General features: G+C 42.2%; 2 protein-coding genes across 13 annotated transcripts in view; one reads left to right on the top strand and one right to left on the bottom strand.

The window, feature by feature from the left end:
- Positions 1-1,726: 1,726 nt before the first annotated feature.
- On the bottom strand, positions 1,727-24,405 carry RAD51D (RAD51 paralog D). 7 transcript variants are annotated; one of them, XR_012799842.1, is made up of 11 exons: positions 24,267-24,405; positions 23,130-23,223; positions 21,147-21,208; positions 20,165-20,283; positions 19,073-19,154; positions 17,781-17,915; positions 14,559-14,654; positions 5,358-5,448; positions 4,294-4,364; positions 3,734-3,870; positions 1,727-3,134 (listed from the first exon to the last, which is right to left on the bottom strand). XR_012799842.1 is itself a non-coding variant. In XM_075589893.1 (11 exons), the coding sequence occupies exons 2-11, from the start codon at positions 23,209-23,211 to the stop codon at positions 3,051-3,053; spliced, it is 981 nt and encodes a 326-aa protein (XP_075446008.1). In that variant the 5' UTR covers positions 23,212-23,223; positions 24,267-24,404; the 3' UTR covers positions 1,727-3,050. The 7 variants fall into 7 exon arrangements, 6 of the variants coding, with proteins under 6 accessions (XP_075446008.1, XP_075446011.1, XP_075446009.1 ...); XM_075589893.1 differs by having other exon boundaries at positions 3,734-3,892; positions 24,267-24,404; XM_075589896.1 differs by having other exon boundaries at positions 3,734-3,892; positions 24,282-24,304.
- Positions 23,580-25,675, top strand: part of LOC142489331 (fibronectin type III domain-containing protein 8-like) — a 71,619-nt gene continuing 69,523 nt past the window's right edge. For all 6 annotated transcript variants that reach the window (XR_012799841.1, XM_075589891.1, XM_075589889.1 and 3 more), the window contains exon 1: positions 23,580-24,630. Coding sequence is in view for 5 of the 6 variants with exons in the window: in XM_075589891.1 (XP_075446006.1) it covers positions 24,626-24,630 (5 nt within the window). In the remaining variant the exon portion in view is untranslated. The remainder of the gene's footprint in view (positions 24,631-25,675) is intronic.

Below are 25,675 nucleotides of genomic sequence, written 5' to 3'. Positions count from 1 at the left end.
AGCGGCGCATTCCAGGTATCTGCCAGGTACATACCGGGTATTTGCTCGAATAAAGTGTGTCGGTGCAGTATATCCTTTTATACTGTCTAAAAACATATTCTTTCTATTTTTCTTGTGTGCAATTCATATGCCATTTTGTATCAGGTCGTTTAATCAATAATTACGCATTCTCCACATAGGTACCCATGTTACCATAGGGGATATCAGGGGGAAATATCTGCCCCATACTGACCTTACTATATGGTATATTGCTGCACGTTATGCTCTAGGTCAGAGGTTCACAACTAAACTCCTCAAGGACCACTAACAGTGCAGGTTTTAAGGCTATCCTCATTAGCACAGGTGGCCCAATCATTTTGCCTGAACCACCTATGTTAAAGCAGGGGTAGCCTTAAACACTCCACTGTAAATAGTGGTCCTAGAGGACTGGGTCTGGGAACCTCTGCTTTATATTGTATTTTTTATGTATTTCTCTAGGATTTTTTAAAAAGAGAAATTAGGTTTCAAAAGTGGTTTTTTTTTGGTATGCATGTATGTATATTTTTATTTATATAGCGCCATTAATGTACATAGCGCTTCACAGCAGTAATACACGTGATAAATCATATAAATAACAAATAACACATAATGGGAAGAAGTACTTCAGACATAAAAGTAACATTTAGAAAAATGAGTCCCTGCCCAAAAGAGCTCACAATCTATAAATGTTGTGTATATTAAAATGTTGTTACAGCGCATCCATATATGAGTTTTAATCTTTTAGTGCTATTTAAGTGTTCTCATATTGTAAGACATCTCTGAATAATGACTCTAGTTTTTATCCTGGCTGTCACTTTCAATCTTATAGGGTCTAGTACTTTTTTTTTGTCCTAATCAATATATAAAAATGGCTACAAATCATATTGGAAAAGGGCCTAAAAAAAAAATAACAGATGTTTAAAATTCATGCTGGGTAATTAATGAGTACAGATGACTGAGACATTCCCTGTAGAAAATGAAGATATTTGATATTGGGCCTGACAACCAAGCAGGAGACTATAGCTTGGTTAAGATTTGAAAAGATTAGGATATGTTTATTAAATAAAGTAAAAGGGTAGAAAAACACAAAACTCACATTCCTAGCATCTGCACATTGACCCTAAAGGACTAGGGCTTTAGGGATACAATTCCCGTAAACCCAGTTAATAAATCAGTAATTTCGTCAGGCATACAGTACATGAATTGAAGACCAAAATGGAATATGCAGTACATGGACGAGGGAATAGGTTTAGATGCATTATAAAGACATATTTGCTATTGTATGTTTCTTATATAACTAAAAAATAGCAATTGTATTATTGTTATGTAAAATGATGTTAAAGTAATAATCCCTCCCAGGACAAAAGTTTTTATAGAAGTATTATTATTATTTTTTAAATAGGACATTTGTCTTCAATAACTTTTTGCCAATTGACTAAGTTGAAGCAAACTTTTACATTCTTTAATTTTGCCAGAGAAGAATCTACCATAAAAATAATACATTGTATAAACACGAAATAAAGTGTCACCATGTTCTGCTGCTTTAACAATGCATATGTATAGAGTACATAACTATTTAATGACATTAGAGGTTTGGGAGGACCACAGTAATAGAGTGGAAAGAAACGGGAGTACTGTATTTCCTATTGAAGTATGTCATAAAGGATCAATATGAAAAAGTAAACAAACCCGAAACATAAACGAATGATTGAAGTATAAAACTACAGCTCCTTTATTTTGGTATGTATACGAGTGAGTCTGCTCAGTGCATTTGTGTATTTTCTAATAAAAGTAAAGTTGAAGCATGACTAACTGGTTATTGAAGCAGACACACATGAAAAGCAAATGACAAATATTGTGAATAAAAAATTCAACACTGTAGAGCTTTCAGTGATTTTCTGGGGCTAAAGCTAGTAAATGTGTAGTTTGAGTATGGAATAAGGTTTTGAGCCTTAATGTAAAAGGCTGGTTCAACCTTAGGTTCGTTTGCCTTCACTCAACATGACTTAGATTACCTTCCTATACCTCAGTTTACCATGCTTATCAGTTCGTATTCCTCTATTGGGATACTGCTGACCATATACATATAGTTTCCTATGCTGCAAAAGCGTCAAGACTAATACATTGTACATACAGTAAATATGTGCATATTTTTTGCATAGTAGTTGATGTAACATTTATGAACAGTATGCATCTGTTTTTGGTGCACAACTCCTTTTTGGAAACTGAATTTTAATAAGTATGCTCCATACACTTCTCATATGTAGACTCATTGTACGCATGACAATTGGCGATGGACCCTATTTGGTATGCTGGAGAATATCAGCTCTATTCAAATGAGACAATTATATTACCCAATATAGAGAAAAAAGCTTCATAGTATATTGAAAAAAAGCCTAACAGTGCAACTCAACTATAAAAACCAATGTTTAGCAAGTTGAATAAACCCAGATTTGGGATTCAATTTACAAAATTAATTTCAACACATTTTTGTAAACAGACCTCTTCATTTACTTTTCACTTGTGTCCTAATGAAATATGTAATAGCAAGTGAGATTCACCCTCCTGGCTTACAGGAATTCTGCTTTTAAGGCATCCTTATGCCCCAAAAAGCTAGGTTCCAGAATAATCCACATCATCTTAATTGACACATCACTACTGCTGGATGGCACCCAACAACTTTTTGCTACAGAAGCAACAAGTGACCACCTCTCTTGGGACACAAACATCTCCCCTTCTTCTGAATCATTGAGCCACATTGTTCATTCATGACTTGCTTTGACAAGTTTCCTAGTTATTTATGCTCTCATTCCTTTTATAAAGTATGTTCCTTATCTTCAACTCATATAACCGTGCATAAGTGCGTGCTTTCAGACTAAAGCTTTGCAGCGATTCCTAATGCATCTGTGTGACTTGGAAGAAATACAAATGTCCTGAATGAACAAAGAGTCTTAACTAAAAGTCCTTGGACACCCCACTGATGGATCCTGGATCATGACTTCAAGGTTCAGTGACTCTTCTAGGATGCAGCATCATGATCCAGTTGCAGTTCCAGCATTGCTCTCTTCTAAAGTTCCACAGCTTCCGATGTCCACCTCCACCTGCAGATTGGTTGGCTGGAAAGTGGAAAAGGTAATAGTAGTAATATTAGAAATGAAAGGAGATGGGGTTTAAATGTATAAACATTGAGACAGAAAAAGAGAGATGACCTTATGGCTGGCCTAGAGGTAGGGAATAAAATGTCAAAAAGCAGGAATACATGCAAGGGAATTACTCTGCTACATTGTATAGAATTATAAAATCACTACTGTGGCCAAAGAAATACAGATTAAATGGTAGATGACAGAAAATCTGGAAAGCGTATGAGGGCTCATAGCCATCCAATTTGCACACAATTTGAGAGAAGAAAAAAACAGCTGTGGTCATTGAAAATCAAACTCTAAGATAGATTTGGAAAGTATTAGCCTGAATATTTATTCAGTCAGTGCAATTGAGCTTCTGCTTTTATATTTAAGACTATCTTGGTGATATTTCTTCAGGGAGAATGGATTTCCTTATTGTGACTAGAATTATTCACTAGAGGAATAAATTCTCTGAAGCTTCTACATGCAAACTGTGGGCTTCTTGCACATAACATAGGGCAGTGACAGCCTGGAGGCTTCAAAAAGGTACTCAGAGACTTTCCAGATTCTCCTCCGATTATGGATGACCTTACCTGCCGTGGTGACTTGGTAAGTGATACAGTGCGACGCTCACTCTCCTTGCTTCCTTCGTGCCTCTTCAGCAGGATGCGAGTGCTGGGCACAAAGCTCCATGAGCGTCCAAGGGCTGGACGAATTCCAGTGGCTCCATCTTTAGTGACATGATTAGTTACCTGCAGAGCCAAAGCAGTGCCAGTCATTCACATCAACTCGACAAGACTTCTCTGGTACAATTGCTACATGATCTGTGACAACACAGGCATGGGTGTCGGGTGTCGCACTATCAGCAAATGTACTGCTTGGTAGCCAGGCTCCTATTCTATTAAAATACTTCGGTGCATGACATAAATCTCTGCATGCAAAAGTATTTGTGAACGCGGCATCCGTTATGTACCTTTTCTTACCACACCATGCTTTTTTGTTTGTTTTAGTAGAAACCTTTATCTATGTTTGCTTAATTGTCTATTTTTTCCGTTTGAAATGCTTGAGCAACCAGAAAAAAAAACCCCCACTATAAAAAGAAAAACATTTATTTCCAGGTACAAGTTAAGGATGAATACTTTGTAAAACGCACCAGAACAGCTAGACTGAGTTCGCGGGCTACGGTCTTCAGCTCCCGGGCCAGCTGCATCATAATGGCCATACCTAGGACAGATAGCAAAAAAACTTTTGTTACTGCTCTACCGATTATAAATCCTGTGTATACATAGTGTGATACCATCGCTGTCCTCTAGGGGCTGGTACAGTGAAGTGTGCTTTCCAGTCCACAGAGCGTTAATTTCTCAAAGAGAAGCCAGCAGCAGCTGCTAATTAATGGAGTTAATCAGCCTGTCTGAATGAGGAAGTGTTTTAAAAGACACAGGAAACTGCCAGACTGAAAGACTGTTTTCCCCAGAGAAGGGGGGAGATAGAAGTGCTCCCCAGCTGCGGAAGCAGGTTACACAGAGGACCTACAAAGAGGGGCTGAGTTCCCCTAGGAAGAAAGGAGGAGAGACCGTGCTGAAGCAGGGACGTCTGCTTCAAAAGACTGACAGATAAGCAAAAACACTTTGTTGTATGGAGAGACTGTGTTACATGGTTGCATATGCCAGGGCATGTTTTGACTTTGCATGGCCAGCTAAACTGGTTCCCGTTAGTGAGGACGAAAGTTACTGTATGGTGTAGTAAGCTTTCCCTAAAGGGAATAGGAGTTATTTTTATGTGTTGTTTTGATTTAAAGGGGCGGTGGGCCTGGTATGATTTAATCCCTACCCTGCAGTTAAACTTTATAAAGTGTTTCCTGCCTTAAATTGAGATAAAAGAAACTGCAACGTGGTCTGGGCATCACAAAAGATTTAGCAATGCTTCAGAATCTAATTCCCAGCCTATTCTAAAATGTCACCTATTTCTCCCCAATGCATAAACAGCACTGTTTCCAACATATTACATCATCAGGTGCGCAAGATGCCAAGTCGTCTATAAAACAGCTTGTCTCACTCACTTAAACCCTAGCTTGCACGAATTCTAAAACAAGCCTATCCACACACACTTACAAAAATCTGACTGCAGCTGCCACCCTTCAATCACAGCTCACTTTTAATCTCTCTCTAAACCCAGAAAGTTTTGCAACACATTTTCCTATTAATTGTGCCCACTCACCTTCTGCCTGGTTCCCTCCCAGCAGTGGGTAGATCACAGCACAGACCGAGTCAATGATCACAAGTCTCAATGGTCCCCCGAAGCTCATCACCTGGAGAGCAGACACAATGTAATTACTACTTCTGTTTTAAAGCTTTATTTGCATTGCAAAACAGTTTTGGGGAAACTGATGATATGCAGCATGAGAGTGTGGGTCAACAGAGAAAGAGGAGAGTTATTTGCAGATTGTGGAAACATGAGGGTAATCAAATACCACTATTGGAGCTAAACTTTAAACGCTGAAGATAAAAAGCACTGCTAGAACCAAAGATCTAATGTATACAGAGCACAAGTTCCGGTTCATATAGTTTTATATTATTCGGAATGCAAAATGTAAGATTTCTACTATAGCAAATCGTAGTAGCATGGGGAAAGGGGAAGCTGGGATGCTCTTGCTACAGTCTAATATATCTGATTTATATGGTGCTAGGAGGAGCACAAATTAGTAGACAAACCTTGCCATGAAAGAAATTCCTATAAAGCAGCACTCAGATCAAAAAGGTAGTGTGATATGGTGTAATAATTAAAACTTAGCCATTAATAGTAAATGACAAAAGAATGTTGGATGATCACAGACTTGAAGACAACACAAATATTAAGATTCTCCTCCCCCACCCCCACCCCCCCAAAAAAAATCCACAGCTATAGTGAGTGGTGATCACTCAGATGAATCGTATGGATGTCTGATTGCAGAAATTGAGTTATTAACCCCTACAGGCCTACATGAGCCTTGTGGCCCTCCTATTAGATCTGTCTTCTGACTGAACATATATATAGTCACGGACCGACAGGGGGCCTTTCACACCCTTACTTCATCCAACAAGGGTGTGAGTGATTTTGGCCACTGAAGTGACTAATTCATTAGGACACTTTGCATGCAGTCAGTACTTTACTTTATACCAGTCCTGTTTCTGCTTTCACCCTGGGGGGTTTTCCCTCCTTGTCTCTGGGGACTAGTTACATTAGCCCTGATTCTCCAATACCCTGACAATTGCACTCCATTTCTGCAATCAGACATCCATACGATTCATGTGAGCACCACTCTCACTATAGCTGGTTTTTATTTTTTAGATTCTATTTTAATATTTGTGTTGTCTTCCCGTCTGTGATTACACGACATTCTTTTAATGTAATTTACTATTAAAGAATAAGTTTTAATTATTACACCATATCACACTACCTTTTGATCTGAGTGCTACTTTATAGGAGTTCCTTTCTTGCCTTGCCAAGGTTTGTCTGTACTAAAAGCAAATCCCCCAAATTGGATACCAGCACTATTTTAAAATAGTTTCAGCTGTCCTGTATAGCGAGGAATGAAAGTCAGTTGAAACTCATTAACCGCTACTGGCTGCAAACAAATCCAACCAAAATATATAGTCAGAGATGCACCTCACACAACCAGATACACCTGAACCCCGTTATAACGCGGTCCACATAATGAGACCGCGTTATAACAGGGATCACCTTAATTGGGATCCTGAAATGGACGCTCCGCGAGGACTTACCTAGCATATGCAGCTTTTTCCATCTCTCTCCTCTCTCCCTGCTTCATCAAGTTGTACTGCAGTGGTAGAAAATCCCTATCAGTGTATGAAGGGTCATGGGTTCGATTCCTGCATTGTATGCTAAAATTGTTAGTGTAGGGGGGGACGTGTGCGTGTATGTGTGTGTCCGTTTGCAATAAAGCATTGAATGTTATAAAAAAATAAAAATAAACCTTGGAGATGTGTGCCGCGCACGTTGACGCAGCCTGCTGAGAGAGGAGAGAGCTGCAGAGAGGAGAGAGATGCAGATGCCGGGTAAGTCCTCGCACAGCGGCCATTTCGGTTAAAAAAAAAACAAACAAAAAAACACTTGGAGATGCTTTTAAAATCGGGAGCCACACTCAGACCACATTGTAGCGGATCACGTTACAACGGGGTTGCGCTGTATATGTGTAAAATAGCTACAAAAAAATACCAGAGTTGTGGCAACCAAAAGTTGTGAAAAAACGATGCCCTCAGTTAGCAATTTACAAAATCAGTAATATATTTTAATAACTATACAAAAAATAGAAAAGATTCCCTAAAAAAAAGGTTCGATTTCAACAATTATAATATATATATATATATATATATATATATATATTGCACAGATAATAGAGCTCATTTCATACAGATCATGGGAAATAGCAGCATAGAAGTTAAAACAGACCCTAGTCAAAATCTACAGAGATACGTTTAGAATTGGACTAAATCTTCCATCAAAAAATACAGTGCTTATTATCAACATAACTCCTTACGAGTCTAAACACACCCACTGGCGCCATTTTGTTTAACTGGAGATTGTTCACCACTAATATATGGAAGTGGAATAGCCTATACCTTACCAAGTAAAACAGCTTTACTGCCCACATTTCCTATATCAACAATCAATTCTCAAAAAAAGAGGCTTGAAATCCAAAGATTTGCAGCGGAGCACAGCTGAGGAATGGGGCCAGCACCAGCAGTTGGAGGGTTAAAAATAAGTATTTATTGAGGCATGGTATACACAGAGGGGAGACAAGACACACTCTGACGCGTTTCAGGCTATGCAGCCCTTTTTCAAAGAGTACAATCGCGTCTCACACTCAGTTATGAAACTATTTCTGATTATACACTCCTGCGTTTGCACTGGGTCCAATACTACCACAATTGCAACATAATTCTCCATATCCTGATCATTAACATATATCAATATTGGTGTATCTCATTCGCTGGAGCGCCGCTTTTTGGGATTTTATCCCACCTTTCTACAATTCTGAAAAAATCATGGATCAGTGACCCAATGGAGAGAAGAGTCACATATACAAAGATCCACTTATTTTCAATATCATGCGGGTTAAAATAATAAATAAAAAAAATAAAAAGATGGTCTTCAATAAGCAATTGGACCAAATATAGTGTTTTTTCTTGTATTACATAGTTTAACGCTCGCGCTACCCACAAACAAGGCAAGACCTAGGCACTGAGGTGGGAAGGTACAAATCCACGCACCCACAGGAGCGGAAGTGTGCCTGGAAGGCGGATTGTCTAGCGGTGCCGGGTCTGGGTTGGAGAGAGAGGGTTAATCGGTATACTTGCAGGTCCTGGGATTGGGGAGAGTAGAATCGTAGAAGTTCGTAAACCGTGGTCTGGGATTATAGATGGTTGGATAGTCCTGGTTCGTTATCCGTGATCAGGGGTTGGAGAAGTCGCCGTAGTCGAGGGTAAGCCGAGGTCAATATCCAGGGGGGTTCACTTACAAGCCGGGTCGGTACACAAGAGGTTAATCTGAAAGACAAGACTAGAACAAGGCAAGGCACAACTGTAGGAGACAGCGAGGCTACACCGAATTATTATGCCCAGCACTGAGTGAGAGCAGGAACAGGGTATATATATAGGCAGAGAGAACCAATGGGACAGGGGGTGGAGCGAAGGTGCGGCCCCAGCAGAAGCTGGGATAGGCTGCAGGAGACAAGAGGCACAATTGATGCTTGACACGCAGCTGGGGATCGTTGCACGTCGTCATGTGCGCACGCTGTGCGCGAGAGCAGCATGGCACGTCCAGGGGCGAAGCCAAGCTCTGTGGCAGGGGTTGAAGAGCTGCGGGTGCGCACTCTGTAATCAGAGTGGGGTTGCGCACATGAGCGGAGAGTGAAGTAGAGTCAGCAGCAGCACTAGGTAAGGAGGGAACACTTTGCAAAGGACGTGTTCCCCGATTCCTTACACCTAGCTACTTGCAAGCATCCATGTTGTTTCAATAAAAGGCAGTAGTGGCGGCAGTGATAGTACCAGTAATCCTGCTACCAACAGTCCCGACGTGCCTTTCACACCAGCTTGATCATGGAACGCGTCTGTCAAGGCTGTACGTCTCCTTTTTAGAATAGTCATACGTGAAGTCACCGGTATCGTGTTAAAACATAAAAGAAAAAAACACTTTAAAATCACCACAAACTTGAGATTAATCATGTAAACATAGAATAATTGTGTTTTTAATTCAAAAACACACGATTGAACACAAATCAAATAAAACAAATCCTGCTCCTCTCTTTTCAACAATGCCTTCTCATAATTCCCTCTTTGGGTTGCCAGATTTGATTTTATCATGTCAATCCCCTAGGCCAGGTTTTATGCGTTAGCAGAAAATGCATTGCTACAGTACACTGGTAAGTTTTTTCAATAGACTCATACATCTAGGTGCAGGACATTATAAATTTGCTCCGATAGCCTCCTGCGGAGTTCATGTTTTAAAATGTTTGACTCGCCCCTGTGAGTTTAAAGAGTAGATTACTACTTTTGTTTTACAATTAATGTAACCCCGTATGTGCCAGATGTTTCAATCTGATCTACGATTTTTATTTTCAAAATGACTGTGGCTGAAGAGATCTAATAATTTAGCTGATCTCCTATTACATAACGCAACTATCGCCAAGAGGCAATTTTAATTCAGGATCCCAGCATAAACCTTGCCAATGATTTTGCAATATTGAATGTAATTGGCCTGATTCCAAACTGTATGTAACAATTCATCAAATTGTCTTTGCATCAGAGACTTATTTTGAACGTTTCCCCAACTACCAGATTATTCCTGTTCGATTTGAGGACTCTATCAAAGCCCATGTGTATATCTTTACGGCTATAACCTCTATCTATAAACTACACAGCACCCCAGATCTCATTTGAAACTCCCGAATATCACTGCAGTTTCTCCTGAGTATGAGGAAGTGAATAATAAGAAGTATACCTGTGTTTTAGGGTGTAAACTTGAAGCATGTACTGTGTTATTGGGGGCAAGGTCTAAGATATGTATCAGAAGAGCATGTACAATCTGCATTCTTCAATATCATTATATCCAAAAAGTTAACAGACAGAGACATCACTTATATCACAAGTCAATTTAAGATTGATGCTGTTGTCCACAAAAATAGTGAGAATCCACTAGACCAGGCCTGCATAACTCGTAAAGTGAGAAGGGCCAAACTGCTCCAAGGAAAAAAAATATGTGGCCCACACGGGTAAAATCATCATCATCATCATCATCTCTCCCCCAGCACCCCACATCATCATCCTCATATCTGTCCCAGAACCCCTCACTATCAACCTTTGCGATACTCCCCATCTCTCCCCCTCACCCACACATAATACTCCCCCTCCACATCAACCACACAATAACCCCCTGCACAGCACACACATCACACCCCCCTGCACCTCACATCACTCTCCCCCCCCTGCAACTCACATCACTCTCCCCCCCTGCAACTCACATCACTCTCCCCCCCTGCAACTCACATCACTCTCCCCCCTGCAACTCACATCACTCACCCCTCCCCTGCAACTCACATCACTCTCCCCCCCCTGCAACTCACATCACTCTTCCCCCCTGCAACTCACATCACTCTCCCCCCCCTGCAACTCACACCACTCTCCCCCCCCTGCACCTCACACCACTCTCCCCCCCCTGCACCTCACATCTCTCCTCCCCTGCACCTCACATCACTCTCCCCCCCCTGCAACTCACACCACTCCCCCCCCCCTGCAACTCACATCACTCTCCCCCTCACAAGGAAAACAGAGTTGGGCCCCACACACCCATTTCAGCAGCCCTCCACAGCAGTCCCCCACAGCCCATATCAGCAGCCCCCCAGTTCATTTCAGCCGCCCCCCACAGCCAACATCAGCAGCCCCCCAGCCCATTTCAGCAGCCCCACCAGCCCATTCCATTTCAGCAGGCCCCCCCAGCCCATTCCATTTCAGCATCCCCCCACCCCCCTCCCATGTCAGCAGCCCACCTCCCATGTCAGCAGCCCCCCAGCCATGTCAGCATCCTCCCACCCCCTCCCATGTCAGCAGCCCCCCACCCATGTCAGCAGCCCCCCTCCCATGTCAGCAGCCCCCCTCCCATGTCAGCAGCCCCCCAGCCCATTCCATTTCATCAGCCCCCCGCATGAATGAATGAACTACCCCCCACCCCCAAGCTTACCTGGTGATTGTGGTGGTGGCGGCGGCGGCAGGGAAGCGTGAGGGATGCGCGCTCTAGCAGCAGACCCGGAAGTTCCGGGTCACGCTACACTGCTAGAGCGCGTCCCCGTGTTGGAGGAGGGAGGTTAGGGAAGAGCGCGCACACACACTGCTGGATCGCGCTCCTACTGGAGCGCGTCCTTCTTTCCCTACCAGGGAAGGGGGGCGAAGAAGGGGGGGGGGTTGAAGGGGGTCCGTCGCAGGCCGCACGGGGTGCCCCGGCAGGCCGCATGTTGAGCAGCCCTGCACTAGGCAGACCCATTGTCTATAGGTGTCAACCTGGCCCCAATCGGCATGCAGCTTTGGGCATAAAGTAGATGTTGCAGGTTTATTGATCTCCTTGTTTGGCTTAATGTTTTTACTGGTGGCAAAGCCCCAGGGGACTTAACATGCATCCCTTATTCTACCAGGATCCTGCTGCTACCCTGTGCACACAGCCCTTTACATATATTCCAACTAACATTAAAACAAAGCCCTTTTTTGTCTTATGTTGCAGCGTGATCCGCCCGCACACTCTGGGCAATGTCCCGCCACCACAGTATATAACATAGCACCACTTTTAGAACTTGCAGACCTCTATGGAGTACCTAAACTGTAACATATAACCTATAAAACATATTTAAACTGCGAGATAAGACAGGTGAGGCGAACAACAATGGCTGCTTGCGATCTGGAAAGTTTCAAGGCCCCACAAAGCCCAAGATCCCTATGTGAAGACTGACTTGAGAGTCTTTCTTTTACTGAAGCCCAAGTTGCCTCCATCCCTGTGCTTGTGGAGTGTCTGTGCAGGAATGAGCTGCCCCACACCGGCTTAATAGGCAGGGGATGGTTTCACTTGGGTGTCGTGGGTTCTGGTAGATTCAATCCCAGATGCTCGACAATGTCTGCTCCCTCCAGGTCTCTCAGTGAGGCCTGTATTCCGTTCTTAGTGGCAAGAAGCAGAATGGGAAGCACCATTTATACTGTACTCCGTTGTCCCTCAGGACCTGGTGATTTGCTTTAGGGCCATCCTCCGCACTAAGGTCAACGGGGCTAGATTATAAAATGCAATCTGGGCTTCACCCCACTGCAGGCCGTCTTTTGTCCTTGCTAGGGCGAGGACTGCTCCCGTAGTTTTGAAATGGTGAAACCACACCACCACATTTCTATGTTTTTCTCCTGCACAATGCCTAGGCCGGAGCGCTCTGTGACCTCTATCCAGGTACCGCTTAGTGGGGGGAAGGTCTGCAAGCTTGGACTTTAGCCAGTTCATCATGGCAGTGTCCACTTCGATGACCATCTATGGTAAAAAAACTTAAATTGTAAGTTGTTCCTTCTTGTCTGGTTCTTCTGGTTTTCCTGCTTGTGTTCCAGGTCTGACATTTTTGTTTGTAGCAAGAAGACCTCTTGGTCTACAGCAGTTTGGTTATTAACAACCTCATCCACCTATAGCTCCAGTAAATCTGTACTCACCTATGGCGTTCAAATCCGCTTTAAATTTCTTTTGAAGCGTTTTTCAGTTCCTGTTGAAGCAGGCTTTTTATGTTGCTATGCAAGTCTCATGGTCTGACTCCAAATCTCATTGCACACGCGGGGCGGTCACTCTGCTGAATGGCTGGCAGGGCTGATCTTTTTTTCTCGAAGTAGTCCTGGACTTCATGTCCTCCCTGAGCTTGCCTCCGCTGTGGTTTCGGACCCATCCTGGCAGGTTTAGACAGATTTTAATCCTCAGTGGGATTCGGTCGACACTGATATAATGCTTGTTATTTTGATACTGTAAGCCCGCAGCACCAGCAGCTCCCGCCACAAGCATCCATTTTAGACCGTGTCACACATCTGCCTGCTTTTTTTCGGTTTTAACATTATACTGGTTACATGACTATTATAAAAAGGAGAAGCCTAGCCTTGATAGACATGCTCCCGGATTAAGCTGGTGTGAAACGCACGTCAGGGCTTTTGTACGTATGATCCAGAGGGAGTGAGCTCCTGCCCAGACCCGCTTGTTCTAGAGAAAGCATCTTTCCAGTTTCTGGATGAGTGAGTGAGTGAGACCTGCCTCAGTACCAGAGAGAGCACCTTTCAAGTTTGCCGACGGTAGTAGGATTACTGGGACTGTCACTGCCACCACTACCGCCATTATTGAAACAACATGGAGACTTTCAAATATCTAACACAAAATATTTAACCCAAGACAAAAGAAATACACACCATATTAGTCCAATTGTATATTGAACACAAGCTTTCTTGAACCTGCATGATATTGAGAATAAGAGGATCTTTATATACGTGATAACTCTCTCCATTGGGTCACTGATCCATGATTTTTTCCCTGACATATCTACCGATATAGGAAATTGGGTCACTAATGTGGTCTACTTATGGGACAGGCATAGGCTAATCCACTTCCATATTTCAGTGGTGAACAATCTCCACCTAAACAAAATGGCACCAATGGGAGTTTTTAGACTCGTTATATTGATATTAAGCACTATTTCTTGACTGAAGATTTATTCTGTGTCTAAACATCTCTGTAGAATTTGATTAGGGTCTATTTCAATTTATATGCTGCAATCTCCCATGATAATGTATGAAATGTGGTCACATTATATGTTTAAATTATATACGTTTTTTTTTATTATTATATTTGTTGAAATTGAACCTTTTTTTAGGGCAATTTTTCTATAATTAATAAAATACTTGACCGATTTTGAAAACTGCTTACATCGTTTTTTAGAACGCTTTGTTGCTATAACTCTCTGTGGAGTATTTTTGTAGATATATAATGGTTATTGTAAAATGTATGCTTAGCGTTGTTCTACAGACTGAATCCTAAGCATATCACTGTGAAACTATTATAAAAGCTCCAAAAGTTACTTTTTCATGTGTATGTTTGCATGTCGGTTACCAAAATAATTCAACTGGATAGTGTGACGTACGCTCATATTTCAGAGAACTCGCATAGAAATGGTAATGGTATATATATTGGTGGGTTCATTTAATACACTATTTTTTCACGTTAAGTAGACAGGATTGCACTTTTGAAGTTAATAGATTAGTCTATGTGTGTATGTGTGTTTGCTTGCATATGCATAATGGAATGTGTATAGCATGTACAGTTTTGGATGACATAAAAGCTGTGGTATTGTAAAAGATGAGATGGTCACACCTGTTGGGAAATTCTGCATCTTAGATCCTGAAGTACATCGAACATCTTGTACACATCAAACACGTGGACCACCTCGATTCTCTGCAGGGATGCTATCTGCAAGTGGGACATGTCTGGAGATAAGATCAAAGTTGTTCCCATCTGCTATACAGTGCTCCTACATTTTAACCCCTTAGGCACTGCATACATGTCACACATCCAATGCTATTGCTTTATTTCTTCTATTCTCAGTGGAAGAAATACAAAAGACTGTATAAAATTGGTAGTGGAGGACCTGATGATAGGGTTTATCTTCAAGTGGTTGTAGGCTTCTAATGTTTTGGCCAAAGGATTGAAAAAAAAAAACATATAAAAACGAAGTAAATAATTTTGATATTAGATGTGCTTCTCTGTTTACTGCTGTATACAGTTAGGTCTGGAAATAATTGGACACTGATACAAGTTTTGTTATTTTGGCTGTGTACCAAAATAAAATTCAAGTTGCCGTTAAATAATGAATATGGGCTTGAAGTGCAGTCTATCAGCTTTAATTTAAGGGTATTCACATCCAAATTGGAGAAAGGGTTTAGGAATTACATCTCTTTAATATGTAGCCCCCTCTTTTTCAAGGGACCAAAAGTAATTGGACAATTGACTCAAAAGCTGTTTCATGGACAGGTGTGGGCTATTCCTTCATTATTTCATCATCAATTAAGCAGGTAAAAGGTCTGGAGTTGATTAAATGTGTGGCATTCGCATTTGGAAGCTGTTGCTGTGAACCCACAACATGCGGTCAAAGGAGCTCTCAATGCAAGTGAAACAGGGCATCCTTAGGCTGCAAAAAAAAAAAAGAAAATCCATCAGAGAGATAGCAGGAACATAGGAGTGGCCAAATCAACAGTTTGGTACATTCTGAGAAAAAAAGAACGCACTGGTGAGCTCTGCAACACAAAAAGGCCTGGACGTCCACGGAAGACAACAGTGGTGGATGATCGTAGGATCCTTTCCATGGTAAAGAAAAACCACTTCCCAACATCCAGCCAAGTGAAGAACACTCTCCAGGAGGTAGGCATATCATTATCCAAGTCTACCATAAAGAGAAGACTTCATGAGAGTAAATACAGAGGGTTCACCACAAGGTGCAACCCATTCATGAGCCTCAAGAATAGAAAGGCCAGGTTAGACTTTGCCAAACAATATCTAAAAAAGCCAGCCCAGTTCTGGAACAGCATTCTTTGGACAGATGAAACCAAGATCAACCTGTACCAGAATGATGGGAAGAAAAAAGTGTGGGGAAGGCTTGGAACGGCTCATGATCCGAAGCATACCACATCATCTGTAAACACGGTGGAGGCAGTGTGATGCATTGGGCATGCATGGTGTCACGCCTGTATGCCCGCAGACCTGGCAAGACCCCAGTACTGAGGTGGGAAAGGTATTACACCACACACCCACAGCAGTGGGAGCAAGCCCGGAGTGTGGTATAGCGTTGCTGGGCCTGTTGTAAGAGTAGTTAGTAATACTTGCAACGTCCTTAGTAGTATGCGTGAGAATAATCGTGTCCGTGTGCCAATGTCCAAGGGTTCCAGAAGGTAGAGTCGTCGGGGTACAAAGCCAGGTCCAAGGGTTCCAGAGAGCAGCGTGGTAGAGAGCGTAGCAAGGTTCAAGGGGTACAGAGAGCAAAGTTGTCAGAGCAAGCAGGGTCAAAGCCAGGGAAATCTAAAAGTGTAACACAGGAACAGGGTATAGCAGGAACACAGAGGGAGCACAGCATAGGTCAGCACGCAGGGAAACAGGAACTATGCAGAGCGAGGAAGAAGTGGAGAGACAGGGATTATAAAGGAAGGTGCACCAATGACAGAGAGGGGAGGAGCAGAGAGAGAAGTGGGAGAAGATAGGGATAGGTCAGGAAGAAGAGAGGAGACAGAAGGGGCAATCAGGGGAGTAACCGGTGGAGATTGGGAGGAGTCAGGGTCGTGGCAAGGTAGAGAAAAGGAACGTGTGCACGTGCCCTCTGTAAGTTGAGGGTGCGCGCGCACAGGCTGTGAGAGTGAGATGGCCTGCAGGGACCGGGAGGAGGACGTAGAGGGCGGACAGACCGGAGCGTGTGCGCGCACCCTGCGTGAGTGGAGGGGGTGCGCACACAGGCCGCGTCACCAGGCGCTCGGAGCTTTGCGCTGCGGGAACCGTGCAGGAGGGAGGCAGAGGAGCGGACGGGACCGCCAAGGATGGCAAGGTATTGCTCGTGGGCGCAACGGGTGACAGGGAGCGCTATTGCAGGGGCTCGGGGACCGCGCGGATGCACGAGGTCTGCGGGCCATGCGCTGGGGAAGTGGGAGAGAGGTAGAAGGAACGGGACAGGAGATGGGACAGGGGAAGATAAGGAAGGGGAAGGAATCCCCTGGATCGTCACACATGGCTTACAATGGCACTGGGTCACTAGTGTTTATTGATGATGTGACAGAAGACAGAAGCAGCCGGATGAATTCTGAAATGTACAGGGATATTGGATTGATTGGACGGCACTTCACTTTAAAGATGGACAATGAGCCAAAACATACTGCGAAAGCAACCCAGGAGTTTTTTTAAGGCAAAGTAGTGGAATATTCTGCAATGGCCGAGTCAATCACCTGATCTCAACCCAATCGAGTATGCATTTCACTTGCTGAAGACAAAACGTATGGCAGAAAGACCCACGAACAAACAACTGAAGGCAGCTGCAGTAAAGGCCTGGCAAAGCATCACAAAGGAGGAAACTCAGCGTTTGGTGATGTCCATGCGTTCCAGACTTCAAGCAGTCATTGCTTGCAAAGGATTCTCGACAAAGTATTAAAAATGAACATTTTATTTATGATTGTGTTAATTTGTCCAATTCCATTTGAGCCCCTGAAATAAGGGGACTGTGTATGAAAATGGTTGCAATTCCTAAAACGTTTCATACGATATTGTTGTTCAACCCCTTGAATTAAAGCTGAAAGTCTGCACTTCTATTGCATCTCTGTTGTTTCATTTCAAATCCATTGTTGTGGCGTACAGAGCCAAAATTATGAAAATTGTGTCAGTGTCCAATTATTTCCGGACCTAATTGTATTTGAGGTCACTTCCCCAGTAGCACTCCAATTGACAAAAATACATACATACATACATAAAATACGGTGCGTCTAGGTTTTGAGCTTGCCACGATTGTGTATGGCCCATCAACTATACATTGTGCCTGATCTTATCCCCTATTTCAAAGCTTACCTGCTCATCCTCCTGCTCTGTCCTGGACTGTACCAGCTGCAGGAGGCGGGAGGCCGTCAATCCTCCAGTGGTATCCACATAGAGCACGCCCTGCTTTAGGCTATAAGCCACGTTAACCGCAATGCTCTGACACACCTAACAAAGCAAAGATACATTTGTCCCTCAGAGTGCTGACTCTCTCATCAACAGCAATTTTTAGCACCTTCCTGGATGCTCCTGGGCTTTAGGAGTCTTTTCAGAAATCAATAAGCTTCAAGTGCACAGCCAGACCAAATAAGAGTTGTTGGAGAAAGGAAGTTATAAGCAATTTGTGTAGCAATATTGGCCTATGAACAAACCTGGGTGTGCAGCAAATTGTTCTGATTTGTATCGGATAATAAACTGGCTCTAACGTTGTAAGATTGTGACCAGCACCACTATTTGCATTATAACCAATATGTGAACTTTGAAATCTAAGTCTGAAATGGCATCCTCCCGTCCTCAACGGCAACCAACAGGTCGGGTTTTCAGGATATCCCTTCTTCAGCACAAGTGGCTCAAAGCAGTGATATCCTGAAAACCTGACCTGTTGGTGGCCCCTGAGGACTGGAGTTGGCCACCCCTGCTCTATTGTAACATTTTCCATCCTTAGCCTCCAAGCTGTGTAAACAATAACCATATTTTTAGTCTAACCATTTAAGCACTCCATAAAGAATTATCTATTGTCAAAATATTTAGGATAACGACACATGGTGGTTGCAATATTTTTACATTTCATTTTCTCCAGGGATTCGATACTGATGAGCAATCCTAGAAACATGCAACTGATTATGGTAGATCATTTGCAGAGAAGAAGCAACAGGATTTAAGGGTTAAGTCCAAAAATAGTAAATGAAAGGGACTTGCTACTTCAGAACAGTTTATGATAACTAGCAAGTTGTTTTTATTCATTTTAATTCCATTTGAAATGACACAAAGATACCACATTCAGACAAAGTACTACGTGAAGGCAAATCAGCAACCACTAGAAATGAGTCAAAGCAAAATGTAGTACTTTGATATTGAGAGATGTATGTATGCAATCAGTCTCTCTGTTAACACATCGTCATGGCTCATTTCTTACATGGGAAATACATAGGGTTATTCATTAAACTGCAATAGTTCCGATCAATTCACTATCGCACAGAAACTTCCATTAGGGTCACTAGGAGTTTCTGTGCAATAGTGCCCAGATCGGCACTATTGCAGTTGAATGATTAACCAACCCAGTGCTCCATTCTTCTTCAACGGCATTGAAATGGAGCAAGTCTAACCTGTGTCTTGCCACTGCCAGCTGCTCCTGCAATCTCTGTCAACTCACCCGTATACAGACCAGAATCAAAGAGCTTGTCCAGACTGAAAACCACAGAGAGCAATACATTTACAAACACATACATAATAAACTAACACCCAAGCTAATACATTTAGGATTTGGATGAATACCTATGGTGTACAATTAACAATTATACTCAAGGTAAGTATACTATTGATGCTGCAAAAGTGCTAATTTCTGGACGTTCTAACAGAACATCACTCAGCTCAGAATAATCTGATTGACAGGATGGTAAGGCAAACTAAAGTTCTAGAAACTCTAGAAAATAGAAATACCACTTGGATGTACATTTGCATGTCTTTCCCCATTATCTCTTAGCATTAAATGCTTCCACTGCAGCAAGGGATTCTTGGTAATAACATGAAAATGAGCACACACGGTGTGTATGTCACCTTTTGCTCCTTGAACATAAACTCTAAACCAAACCAAGGATAGACCTATTAAAACCTAGAGTATGCGATGATCAAATAAAGAATGTAGCCTTCACTATTTCTCATTTTAATGAATCGCTTACATATTTGCCAAGCTCTACCATTTGCCACTGATTTGAGGTCAGTGGGAACTTGTATAGGTTAATGAATGGTTTATAGAGTGACTTAGGTGCTCACATGTAGCTCTTCACGTGCAGCTCTGGGATTTACATCAAATATCTATATGGAAATTATAGGAAGGCCACAATGTATTAGCAATTACGCATCCAAGAAGTCCTGAGAACTCCTATCCCACTAAAGAGGTCACTATCCCTCGCTACAGAAGTTTTGTTTAGCGTGACTGCTACCCAACTCGGCTTTATTATTTTAAAAAAGACAGGGCTATCACTAGCATTAAAAAAAGTGTAAATATTGATGCAGAAAAACTCTATACAGGCTGCCTTTATGCTTTTTTATTTTATTTACACGTGATGGAGGTCTGCAACACTGTCTTTCCATATTATCTCTTAGCATACAATGCTTACACTGCAGCCAGGGATTCTGGGTAATGACATGCAAATGAGCACTCACAGTGTGTCACCTAGTGATGGAGAGGTCCTTACCTCCGGTGGCCTGTTGGAAGTATGGCTGTGGAACTCTTCAGCTCTTCATACAGATCTGCCCCATTGGTTGGAAATGCAGAGTACTGAGCCAGCAGCACACGTCTTACTGCCACTAGTGTCTGAAAATACAAACAGGTCATAGCAGACAGTGTCATGAAATGCACAAGACCAAACACTTTGTACAAAAGCCATTATTGATTAACAGCCTAATATATGAAGTGTGTAATAAACCCATAAGATGAAACTTTGAATGCTTTCTCCCCCTTTAGATCCTCCCTTTCGCGTGATCAGACTGTGTTTAGCCAGCCCCTACTTTCTCTTATTTTCATTTTTTCGGGCTCTTTGACAGGGAGAAAAAGGTGTCTAAATAAAATAGCATCACAGTGGCACAAACCAGGAATTAAAACAGCAACCCCTACTTGGACCAAGGTGAACAATGGCAGGTGCATGTTTTGTTCATTAAAGGCAAGTAATTTACACATTTTCATTATACAAATCAAACAAGTATTTCAATTACTCCATAATAACCTAATATTTAGACAATCTTTACCTAATCTCTTTTGTGGTAACGTTTGTAAACTGTTGTGTATGTAGGGAGAATATTCATCCACAATCGGTCCCCTTTCATGCTTTGCATAGCAAACTATTGCAGCATAATTAGTTTTAGGGGAAATACATTTTTTTAAGGAAGCCGATTACAGTAATAAGATGTTTAAAACATTTTTTTATTTTTTTTAAATGATAATTTTTTTGCTCATTATCTGAGATTTCATCTTTAACAGGCCCTTTGGAAAAGAAAAAACAATCTAGTTCATTTGTAAGCATATGGTGTAAAAGAAATGTTATTTTGAAGGATGACCACATTTCTTTAACAAACTACTTGGGTGAATTGTTCAGGAAATGGAACAGATCCTGTGGACTTAGACTTGCGCATCTTTTGTTGTGTTTAATTTAAATAAAAAAATATGTATAGGAATATCACCTTGTATGATAGGGAGCATTTTCGAGCAAGTTCCTCCAAATCAGAAGAGACTAGGTCAACCACTGAAAATGAAACAATAAACACATGAAATAGCTCATATTTTTATATTTGGAAAGAACGACAACTTATTTTCCATAGAAAGAGGTTTTCGTGAACCTTCTTTCTTTGTAGTAGGCATGGAAGTATAATATTTTCATATTATTAACATATGAATAGCAGCATAACTATAACCAGGCTTTTGCCTTTTCTATAAGCTATCAGAAAAGCCATGTTTTGTATTACAGTATATTATGGGTAGCAGGGAAATAGTGTATATGTGAAGGACGTTGTTTTTCTTTGAACTTCCCTTCACCTTCCTAATGTGCTGAATGTGTCCTTTCCTTTGTTAGGTGGGCCCCACAGAGTTCTTATCTGTTAATTCTCTCTTTGTAGAGTTGGGCAAGAGCTATACAGCTGTTAGCCTTGAAGGTGGGGGATGAGGTGGCCAGGCATCATAAGTATTTCTTTGTGTTTAGTCTGCTAAAATATATAGCAAACGTATAACCAGTAATTACATCATATAAGAAATGAGACGCCAAATGAAAGTAATAAATATACTGCGATCTGAAATTATGCATGCCCGCCCCTTTTTTGGGTATTAGGCTGCGCTTATAGTGCCTGCGACGTCGCTGGAAAACATCGGACTCCGTCGCCAGCACTTATAGTCAGCGCGACCACGACGGAGCGTCTGGAAAATTGGAAGCCGGGTCTATTTGATTTTTTTAGAGGCAGTCGCCACATGTGACTGTCTCTAAACCAATGAAATTGTGCGGCCCGTCCCCTTTCGTGACGTCACTGGCGACAGTCGCTAAAAACAAATTACAACTTTCGCGGGTGGCGATGGAATCGGTCGCGTCGCCATCACTATAAGCGCGGCCTAAGTTAGATTGCTACGGACTATTATTTCAGTGCCTTTGTGTAACGTCAGACAGCAGTGTTTTGTTTTATATTAAATGCACTCTTGCCAACAGTTGTTTGCAATAAAAGTCTCTATTCAAATGGATTACCTAAAAAGACATGCGTGGAAAGGCGTTTTTTCCAGGACATAGGTTACACGTATTTGTAGGCTAGTTAGACATATTTGACCCATCTGTCTAATGGAAAGATAAAAGCTACAATATATTTTTCTGTGAGAAAGAAATGCCTATGGGAGAATATGGTGAGAGGTATATGGGTCTCTGAGGTCTGCGAGAGAAAATGGATGAGAATTGTGTATTCTCGATGTCTACGATAAAAGAGGAGATGGGAGATGTATGCGTCACTGAGGTCTAAAAGAAAGCAAGAGGGTTTACATTTAATATATCATTGATGTAAATGCGATATGGTCGAAAGGCTAAATAATTTTAATGTTCCTAGACTAGCTGGATACTCGGAAGGAATTCTAGGAGCTCTTTTCTGATAATACTGTTTATTGAGCCCTATTATCCCCCAGACACCCTACCATCTTCCCTTTCATCTCCTTCAACAGCAATGATGATGCCATCATTAGACAGAAAGCAAGGGGTTTGGATGACAATGTGATTTTTAAAATGGAGAAGACAAAAGATGATTTTATTAAGGAGTAAAGACACTGACTGGCACCGAGTTTGACGCAGGGAAACTTGGTTCAATTCCCAGTGTCGGCTCCTTGTGACCTTGGGCAAGTCACCTTATCTCCCTGTGCCTCAGGCACCAAAAACAGATTGTGAACTCCATGGGGCAGGGGCCTGTGCCTGCAAAATGTCTCTGTAAAGCGCGACTTAAAACTGGCAGTGCTATACAAAAACATGCTATTAATTAAGAGGCCCATTACATTGTGACAAACAAATATGCATTTTCAAAGAGGAACCATATTAATAAACCAATTTCAAAAGCATCCATGATGGAGAGATAAGAGCTATGTGCCTCATAATTGTTTGAAGCGTGGCAAGATGTTTAATTGATAAGTGACTTTGCAAGTGTTACCTGTTTTTACATTGTTTGCTTTCAGGGCTACGATTATGTCAGGTGATAAACCAGGACAAAGCCCTTCCCTCAGGATTACCATGGCTCCAAGAGGCTGAATGATGAAGAAATAAAACACAAAAACACAAGATGAATGCATTATTAAAGGGTCAACAGAAAAAAAGTTAGAATGGAATAAACCAAAATAAGATGCAGCTAATACACACAATTGAATTTGTTCTAAACTGGACGTCTCCCGGTCACACTGACCAAATCACCATACTGTATGTGTTACGCGGATTCCCTGCTGTCATGTTTCTGCTGCCTCCCTAACCCTTTATCACAATGCAAGTCACTGGAAAGATTAGAAATATACAGCATTTCCACCACAAATCTCCCTTTAAATAAAGCTTATAATAAACGTTGGCCAGTATGCTCTGTGTGCACAGCTTCAGCAGCCATACTCTGGGGTTTACTCATATGAACAGGGGGCTGGGACTCGCGGAGATGGAAACGGGTGCTTCAAATGATCTCATACAGACAGGACCGAAGCTAAATAATAACACCCGGAGAAGAAAACACCATGGGGTTTATTTAAGCACAACTTGCATACACCAGCCGCCTGTTTGGAGCACACGTGGCAGTTTCGGGAGACTTTCTGTCACTGACAGCCAGAGAACAGTGACAGCTGTCACTTAGGGCGACAATCTCTCCCCTGCATTGGTCGCTATGGTCTGAATTCTGCCTCCTCATTGGTATGGACTGACGTCGCACTCCCATTGGTTGCCAGGTTCTCCGGTAGAGTCCCGCCTCCCGGCAGGCACACGCTTTTATTGGCTACCTCGCACGGCGGTTATCTCCGCTACACCGCCGCTCCCACTAGTTCTCAGTCACAGGAACAAAAGAAAGTGATTTAGTGACGCGAATGTAATCGCGTGACCCCTGCCCCGCCGCTCACATGGGCGGCCATCTTGGTGAAGGCGAAGCAAATAAGCGGCCATATTGGTGAGGGAGAGAGCGCTCCCCAACGGCTGAAGCTTGAGCTACAACCCCCTTTGGCAGTAGCCAGCTAATACCGCATTTCAAAGAGCCGCTGCCCGCGGTGCCCTAATCCTCCCTTCACACCCACTCTATTACTAGAGCCGAGGCGCTTCTCACCCTCTCTCAACCAACCGGGCGAGCGTCGGGTTCTCCGGGGGTGAGCTGGACTTTTTCTTAACCACGCCCTCTGCGGCCACGTGGTAATCCACCAATAGGAGCGCCGCACTCTATGTTTTTGCGCTCTCTGGTGTCCTGGTTACACAAATTGTGACGTCACTGAGGGCAGCTGAAGCCCCGCCGCCAGCAGAGGTGCAGACAGGAGGTGGCGGCAGCGGGAAGGTGCTGGGCGAGGTTCCTGCAGCTGCTTGGCGGGAAGAACATGAGCAAAACTAAATCTCTAGTTAGATTACAGCCTGAAACTGAAGTAAACAAACTATTATTAACCCCAATCCGGAGAAGACAGAGCTGAAGGAAAGATGCCGTAAGAGTCATGCTAACCTTAGAAAAAAATAGTTTAGCATAATATTTATATTTTTCACGTTCATTCCTATAATCAAAAATGTTATTTTTTTTGGGGGGAGGGAGTTTGAAATGAATGAAACCCATGATGTCATAAAGCAATGTCTAATAAGAGTAATGATGACTCCATTGCCATACTTGATAATATATGTGTTGTTGTCCTTATCAATCAGAGGGTGGGATTTTGATTTAATGTTATTGGGTGATGCGTGTCTTCCATTGTTCAATGGTGTGTTAATTTATAGAGGCAATGCAATACAGTTGCTCCCAGTTTAATGTTTATTTATAACTTTCAAATGTTTAGAAGATTTTTATATTTAGCACTACAACCTTAACTGAAAAGAATTATAACAAATTTCACACAACATACATACACTGCCTTCGTTATGGGCCCACATCACATTTTGGAGATGTAGGTTTGAAGCAGGAGGTCTCAGCTTTTGAAGATACATGCTACTAAGGAGCTACAGGTAGCAGCCCCAGATGGGTATGGTAATTATCTTTTTAAAGGTCTCACAGCCCAATAGGAAGCCGCAATGTCATCCCTTATGGCTTCCTATTGGCCCACGAAACGCAGGACCTCTAAACAGCAGAGAGATACCAGCAGCCCGTCCAGATGTTATTATCTAGGGGAGCATGGCACCTTTTTAAAGGGAAAGCTCCTTTAAATGTATTTTTTTTTCTCCAAGATAGAAAAATGCTGTACAACTTCAAAATAGAGCACGTGATCAGAATAAAAAAGGGAAAATTAATGACTTTTTGTCAATGTACTGTAAGGGCCAGATTCAGTAAGCTCAATTTGCCTATTTAACCGACATTAACTTAATTTAATCACTGTTAATCATAATGCACGAATCACTAAAGCAAATAAAGTGATGTAATGTAGGATTTACTCCCGTTAAAGACATGGCGTTTGGAATAACGCAGTTATTATAAATACTATGCAAATTAGTCTAATTATTCGCTCTGCTAAGATTAGCGCCAGGAACTGATGCTCTGTTTTTTAG

Source organism: Ascaphus truei, chromosome 3, assembly GCF_040206685.1.
Source record: "Ascaphus truei isolate aAscTru1 chromosome 3, aAscTru1.hap1, whole genome shotgun sequence".
Lineage (NCBI taxonomy): Eukaryota > Metazoa > Chordata > Amphibia > Anura > Ascaphidae > Ascaphus > Ascaphus truei.
Note: the sequence above shows the minus strand (reverse complement) of the source record. Positions and strands in the feature narration are given on the sequence as shown.